At 46.4% G+C, this 7,500-nt stretch overlaps 1 protein-coding gene and 2 long non-coding RNA genes across 5 annotated transcripts in view; 1 reads left to right on the top strand and 2 right to left on the bottom strand.

Moving 5' to 3' along the window:
- The window catches only part of LOC127915057 (uncharacterized), a 1,434-nt gene extending 391 nt beyond the window's left edge, over window positions 1-1,043 (bottom strand). Inside the window, exons 1-3 of the long non-coding RNA XR_008090074.1 lie at window positions 918-1,043; window positions 320-503; window positions 1-181 (exon numbers count right to left, since the gene is read on the bottom strand). The exon at window positions 1-181 is cut by the window's left edge and continues 391 nt beyond it. This is a non-coding gene — a long non-coding RNA (uncharacterized LOC127915057). The remainder of the gene's footprint in view (window positions 182-319; window positions 504-917) is intronic.
- The window catches only part of LOC127906145 (homeobox protein cut-like 1), a 133,372-nt gene that overhangs the window by 19,192 nt on the left and 106,680 nt on the right, over window positions 1-7,500 (bottom strand). The window contains 2 exon segments of the mRNA XM_052519889.1: window positions 5,081-5,177; window positions 5,513-5,558. Of these exon segments, the coding sequence (XP_052375849.1) occupies window positions 5,081-5,177; window positions 5,513-5,558 (143 nt within the window).
- On the top strand, window positions 211-2,103 carry LOC127915035 (uncharacterized). 3 transcript variants are annotated; one of them, XR_008090029.1, is made up of 4 exons: window positions 211-256; window positions 303-486; window positions 1,085-1,314; window positions 1,545-2,103. It is a non-coding gene; the product is annotated as an uncharacterized LOC127915035 (long non-coding RNA). The 3 variants fall into 3 exon arrangements; XR_008090008.1 differs by lacking the exon at window positions 211-256 and having other exon boundaries at window positions 373-486; window positions 1,085-1,222; window positions 1,545-2,097; XR_008090000.1 differs by lacking the exon at window positions 211-256 and having other exon boundaries at window positions 393-486; window positions 1,039-1,314; window positions 1,545-2,097.

A 7,500-nucleotide genomic window follows, 5' to 3' on the forward strand; every position in this document is an offset into this window, starting at 1 on the left:
TTGTTATTTGACAAAGAAAAGAAAATGTTTGTGTCCAAAAAAACAACAACAACCCCGCTCTTGATAAAAATGGCCATCAGTCATTATCCAACGGGGCAAAGGTCATGTCAAATGTAGAGAATGCACAGCACTGTTGACACTAAGTCAAGCACTCTGGCTTCCTAAAACTGAGTACAGGAACCTCCCATTATAACCTGAATATGTTACCAGGTGAATTGTACAGGAACCTCCCATTATAACCTGAAGATGTTACCAGGTGAATTGTACAGGAACCTCCCATTATAACCTGAAGATGATACCAGGTGAATTGTACAGGAACCTCCCATTATAACCTGAAGATGTTACCAGGTGAATTGTACAGGAACCTCCCATTATAACCTGAAGATGTTACCAGGTGAATTGTACAGGAACCTCCCATTATAACCTGAAGATGTTACCAGGTGAATTGTACAGGAACCTCCCATTATAACCTGAAGATGTTACCAGGTGAATTGTACAGGAACCTCCCATTATAACCTGAATATGTTACCAGGTGAATTGTATAGGAACCTCCCATTATAACCAGAAGATGTTACCAGGTGAATTGTACAGGAACCTCCCATTATAACCTGAAGATGTTACCAGGTGAATTGTACAGGAACCTCCCATTATAACCTGAATATGTTACCAGGTGAATTGTATAGGAACCTCCCATTATAACTAGAAGATGTTACCAGGTGAATTGTACAGGAACCTCCCATTATAACCTGAATATGTTACCAGGTGAATTGTATAGGAACCTCCCATTATAACTAGAAGATGTTACCAGGTGAATTGTACAGGAACCTCCCATTATAACCTGAAGATGATACCAGGTGAATTGTATAGGAACCTCCCATTATAACTAGAAGATGTTACCAGGTGAATTGTATAGGAACCTCCCATTATAACCTGAAGATGTTACCAGGTGAATTGTACAGGAACCTCCCATTATAACTAGAAGATGTTACCAGGTGAATTGTACAGGAACCTCCCATTATAACCTGAAGATGATACCAGGTGAATTGTACAGGAACCTCCCATTATAACCTGAAGATGATACCAGGTGAATTGTACAGGAACCTCCCATTATAACCTGAAGATGTTACCAGGTGAATTGTACAGGAACCTCCCATTATAACCTGAAGATGTTACCAGGTGAATTGTACAGGAACCTCCCATTATAACCTGAAGATGATACCAGGTGAATTGTACAGGAACCTCCCATTATAACCTGAAGATGATACCAGGTGAATTGTACAGGAACCTCCCATTATAACCTGAAGATGTTACCAGGTGAATTGTATAGGAACCTCCCATTATAACTAGAAGATGTTACCAGGTGAATTGTATAGGAACCTCCCATTATAACCTGAAGATGATACCAGGTGAATTGTATAGGAACCTCCCATTATAACTAGAAGATGTTACCAGGTGAATTGTACAGGAACCTCCCATTATAACTAGAAGATGTTACCAGGTGAATTGTACAGGAACCTCCCATTATAACTAGAAGATGTTACCAGGTGAATTGTACAGGAACCTCCCATTATAACCTGAAGATGTTACCAGGTGAATTGTACAGGAACCTCCCATTATAACCTGAAGATGTTACCAGGTGAATTGTATAGGAACCTCCCATTATAACCTGAATATATTACCAGGTGAATTGTACAGGAACAACATAAAGAGATAACGTACCCTCTACCTTAACGTCCCCTCTACGTTAATGTTATTAACGTCCCCTCTACCTTAACGTCCCCTCTACGGTAACGTCCCCTCTACGGTAACGTCCCCTCTACGGTAACGTCCCCTCTACGGTAACGTCCCCTCTACCTTAACGTCCCCTCTACGGTAACGTCCCCTCTACCTTAACGTCCCCTTTACCTTAACGTCCCCTCTACGGTATTGTCCCCTCTACGGTAACGTCCCCTCTACGGTAACGTCCCCTCTACGGTAACGTCCCCTCTACCTTAACGTCCCCTCTACGGTAACGTCCCCTCTACCTTAACGTCCCCTCTACCTTAACGTCCCCTCTACCTTAACGTCCCCTCTACCTTAACGTCCCCTCTACCTTAACGTCCCCTCTATGGTAACGTCCCCTCTACGGTAACGTCCCCTCTACCTTAACGTCCCCTCTACCTTAACGTCCCCTCTATGGTAACGTCCCCTCTACCTTAACGTCCCCTCTACCTTAACGTCCCCTCTATGGTAACGTCCCCTCTACCTTAACTTCCCCTCTACGGTAATGTCCCCTCTATGGTAACGTCCCCTCTATGGTAACGTCCCCTCTATGGTAATGTCCCCTCTATGGTAACGTCCCCTCTATGGTAACGTCCCCTCTATGGTAACGTCCCCTCTATGGTAACGTCCCCTCTACCTTAACGTCCCCTCTACCTTAACGTCCCCTCTATGGTAACGTCCCCTCTACGGTAACGTCCCCTCTACGGTAACGTCCCCCCTACCTTAACGTCCCCTCTACGGTAACGTCCCCCCTACCTTAACGTCCCCTCTACCTTAATGTCCCCTCTACCTTAACGTCCCCTCTACCTTAACGTCCCCTCTACGGTAACGTCCCCCCTACCTTAACGTCCCCCCTACCTTAACATCCCCTCTACCTTAACGTCCCCTCTACCTTAACGTCCCCTCTACGGTAATGTCCCCTCTACCTTAACGTCCCCTCTACGGTAACGTCCCCTCTACGGTAACGTCCCCTCTACGGTAACGTCCCCTCTACGTTAATGTTATTAACGTCCCCTCTACCGTTAATGTACCCTCTACCGTTAACGTCCCCTCTACCTTAACGTCCCCTCTACCGTTAACGTCCCCTCTACCTTAACGTCCCCTCTACCTTAACGTCCCCTCTACGGTAATGTCCCCTCTACGGTAATGTCCCCTCTACGGTAACGTCCCCTCTACGGTAACGTCCCCTCTACCGTTAACGTACCCTCTACCTTAACGTCCCCTCTACGGTAACGTCCCCTCTACGGTAATGTCCCCTCTACGGTAACGTCCCCTCTACCGTTAACGTCCCCTCTACCTTAACGTCCCCCCTACCTTAACGTCCCCCCTACCTTAACGTCCCCTCTACCTTAACATCCCCTCTACCTTAACGTCCCCTCTACCTTAACGTCCCCTCTACCTTAACGTCCCCTCTACCTTAACGTCCCCTCTACGGTAATGTCCCCTCTACCTTAACGTCCCCTCTACGGTAACGTCCCCTCTACGGTAACGTCCCCTCTACCTTAACGTCCCCTCTACCTTAACGTCCCCTCTACCTTAACGTCCCCTCTACCGTTAACGTCCCCCCTACCTTAACGTCCCCCCTACCTTAACGTCCCCTCTACCGTTAACGTCCCCTCTACCTTAACGTACCCTCTACCTTAACGTACCCTCTACGTTAATGTTATTAACGTCCCCTCTACCGTTAACGTCCCCTCTACCTTAACGTCCCCTCTACGGTAACGTCCCCTCTACGGTAACGGCCCCTCTACGGTAACGGCCCCTCTACCTTAACGTCTCCTCTACCTTAACGGCCCCTCTACGGTAACGGCCCCTCTACGGTAACGTCCCCTCTACGGTAACGTCCCCTCTACGGTAACGGCCCCTCTACCTTAACGTCTCCTCTACCTTAACGGCCCCTCTACGGTAACGGCCCCTCTACGGTAACGGCCCCTCTACGGTAACGGCCCCTCTACGGTAACGGCCCCTCTACGGTAACGGCCCCTCTACGGTAACGGCCCCTCTACGGTAACGGCCCCTCTACGGTAACGGCCCCTCTACGGTAACGGCCCCTCTACCGTTTTAAATGACAGTTTAAAAAAGAAGAAGAGTGTTCCAGACAAGAACCGGTTCCATCCACTAAATCCCATCTGATTCTGGCCCTGTTCTGAGCCAGTCCAATCCAACTCCAAGTCAACCCCCCACCCAAGAGCAAACCAGCAAAAGTTTGGACTATGTGACTATTTATCTGTACAGAACTTTCTGGAGTAAGTCTAGACCAGTACCTGACTTGAGTCTGACAGGAAGTGAGTCCCGGCTCCTCACATTTTCTACTACTTGAGTCCCGGCACCTCTTAATATGATCTTATCAAACAGTACAGGGACCCTAAATGAGCACCGGTGTTATATCAGTCTAAGTAAAACACTGTTCTAGATAAACACTGGTACCCATATCAAACACTGGTACCCATATCAAACACTGGTACCCATATCAAACACTGGTACCCATATCAAACACTGGTCTAGATAAACACTGGTACCCATATCAAACACTGGTACCCATATCAAACACTGGTCTATATAAACACTGGTACCCATATCAAACACTGGTACCCATATCAAACACTGGTACCCATATCAAACACTGGTACCCATATCAAACACTGGTATAGATAAACACTGGTACGCATATCAAACACTGGTACCCATATCAAACACTGGTACCCATATCAAACACTGGTCTAGATAAACACTGGTACCCATATCAAACACTGGTACCCATATCAAACACTGGTACCCATATCAAACACTGGTACCCATATCAAACACTGGTACCCATATCAAACCCTGTTCTAGATAAACACTGGTACCCATATCAAACACTGGTACCCATATCAAACACTGGTACCCATATCAAACACTGGTACCCATATCAAACACTGGTACCCATATCAAACACTGGTACCCATATCAAACACTGGTACCCATATCAAACACTGGTACCCATATCAAACACTGGTACCCATATCAAACACTGGTCTATATAAACACTGGTACCCATATCAAACACTGGTCTATATAAACACTGGTACCCATATCAAACACTGGTACCCATATCAAACACTGGTATATATAAACACTGGTACCCATATCAAACACTGGTCTATACTCAATGCTGTGTGTGTTAGTAACCACTTTAGGTCCCAGGCCCTAACCCCCAGGCCCCTAACCCCAGGCCGCTAACCCCCAGGCCCCTAACCCCCAGGCCCCTAACCCCCATGTCCTGACCCCCAAGGTCCTGACCCCCAAGCTCCTAACACCCAAAGGCAGACTGACTCACCGCTCAGCTCAGTGTTTGCGATGCGCAAAGAGGAACTCTCAGACTGCAGACTACGGTTCTTCTCCAACAATAACACTTCTCGGGGTTTAGACATGACCTGAGAGAGAGAGAGAGAGAGAGAGAGAGAGAGAGAGAGAGAGAGAGAGAGAGAGAGAGAGAGACAGAGAGAGACAGAGAGAGAGAGACAGAGAGAGAGACAGAGAGAGAGAGACAGAGAGAGAGAGAAGGAAGGTGGATGGGGGAGGAGAGAAAGAGAGATGGGGAGGAGAGAGAGAGAGAGAGAGGAGCATGAGAGAGGTAGAGCAGGAGGGAAGGTGGGGGATGAGAGAGAGGGGGGGTTGTGAGATAAAGGAGAACAGTTATACACATCAGCAGTATTTCCAGAAGTCTGTCTGTCTTTATGCAGAGGAAGAGGAGGGGTTTTCCCTGTACCTGCACTGAGCTGTCTGATGGGCCAAACTCCATAGACTTGAGGATGCTGTGGAGCGAGAGACAGAGAGACAGAGCGAGACAGAGAGACAGAGAGAGTGAGAGACAGAGAGCGAGAGAGACACAGAGAGAGACACAGAGAGAGACACAGAGAGAGACACAGAGAGACAGAGACAGAGACAGAGACAGAGAGAGAGAGAGAGAGAGAGAGAGAGAGAGAGAGAGAGAGAGAGAGAGAGAGAGAGAGAGAGAGAGAGAGAGAGAGAGAGAGAGAGAGAGATAAAGTTACAGGAAGAAGTTACGAGTTACAGGACAAAATAAAAACCCTCCAACCCAAAAAGGCCTGTGGTGTTGATGGTATCCTTAATGAAATGATCAAATATACAGACAACAAATTCCATTTGGCTTTACTAAAACTCTTTAACATCATCCTTAGCCCTGGCATCTTACCCAATATTTGGAACCAAGGACTGATCACCCCAATCCACAAAAGTGGAGACAAATTTGCCCTCAATAACTACCGTGGAATATGTCAACAGTAAAATGGGAAAATCCTCTGCATTAACAGCAGACTCGTACATTTCCTCAATGAAAACAATGTACTGACAAATGTCAAATTGGATTTTTACCAAATTACCGTACAACAGACCATGTATTCACCCTGCACACCTAATTGACAACCAAACAAAACAAAACAAAGGCAAAGTCTTCTCATGCTTTGTTGATTTAAAAAATGCCTTCGACTCAATTTGGCATGAGGGTCTGCTATACAAATGGATGGAAAGTGGTGTTGGGGTAAAACATACGACATTATAAAATCCATGTACACACACAACAAGTGTGCGGTTAAAAATGGCAAAAAACACACACATTTCTTCACACAGGGTCGTGGGGTTAGACAGGGATGCAGCTTAAGCCCCACCCTCTTCAACATATATATCAACGAACTGGCGCGGGCACTAGAAAAGTCTGCAGCACCCGGCCTCACCCTACTAGAATCAAGTCAAATGTCTACTGTTTGCTGATGATCTGGTGCTTTGTCCCCAACCAAGGAGGGCCTACAGCAGCACCTAGATCTTCTGCACAGATTCTGTCAGACTTGGGCCAATATAATAGTGTTCCAAAACAGGTCCAGTTGCCAGGACCACAAATTCAAATTCCATCTAGACACTGTTGCCCTAGAGCACACAAAAAACTATACATACCTTGGCCTAAACATCAGCGCCACAGGTAACTTCCACAAAGCTGTGAACGATCTGAGAGACAAGGCAAGAAGGGCCTTCTACGCCATCAGAAGGAACATACATTTCCAATTAGGATCTGGCTAAAAATACTTGAATCAGTCATAGGTTCATTGCCCTTTACGGTTGTGAGGTCTGGGGTCCGCTCACCAACCAAGACTTTGCAAAATGGGACAAACACCAAATTGAGTCTCTGCATACAGAATTCTGCAAAAATATCCTCCGTGTACAATGTAGAACACCAAATAATGCATGCAGAGCAGAATTAGGCCGATACCCACTAATTATCAAACTCAAGAAAAGAGCTGCTAAATTCTACAACCACCTAAAAGGAAGCGATTCCCAAACCTTCCATAACAAAGCCATCACCTACAGAGAGATGAACCTGGAGAAGAGTCCCTAAGCAAGCTGGTCCTGGGGCTCTGTTCACAAACACACCCTACAGAGCCCCAGGACAGCAGCACAATTAGACCCAACCAAATCATGTGAAAACAAAAAGATAATTACTTGACACATTGGAAATAATTAACAAAAAACATAGCAAACTAGAATGCTATTTGGCCCTAAACAGAGAGTACACAGTGGCAGAATACCTGACCACTGTGGCTGACCCAAACTTAAGGAAAGCTTTGACTATGTACAGACTCAGTGAGCATAGCCTTGCTATTGAGAAAGGCCGCCGTAGACAGACCTGGCTCTCAAGAGAAGACAGGCTATGTGCTCACTGCCCACAAAATGAGGTGGAAACTG

This window comes from Oncorhynchus keta, chromosome 1 (genome assembly GCF_023373465.1).
Source record: "Oncorhynchus keta strain PuntledgeMale-10-30-2019 chromosome 1, Oket_V2, whole genome shotgun sequence".
NCBI lineage: Eukaryota > Metazoa > Chordata > Actinopteri > Salmoniformes > Salmonidae > Oncorhynchus > Oncorhynchus keta.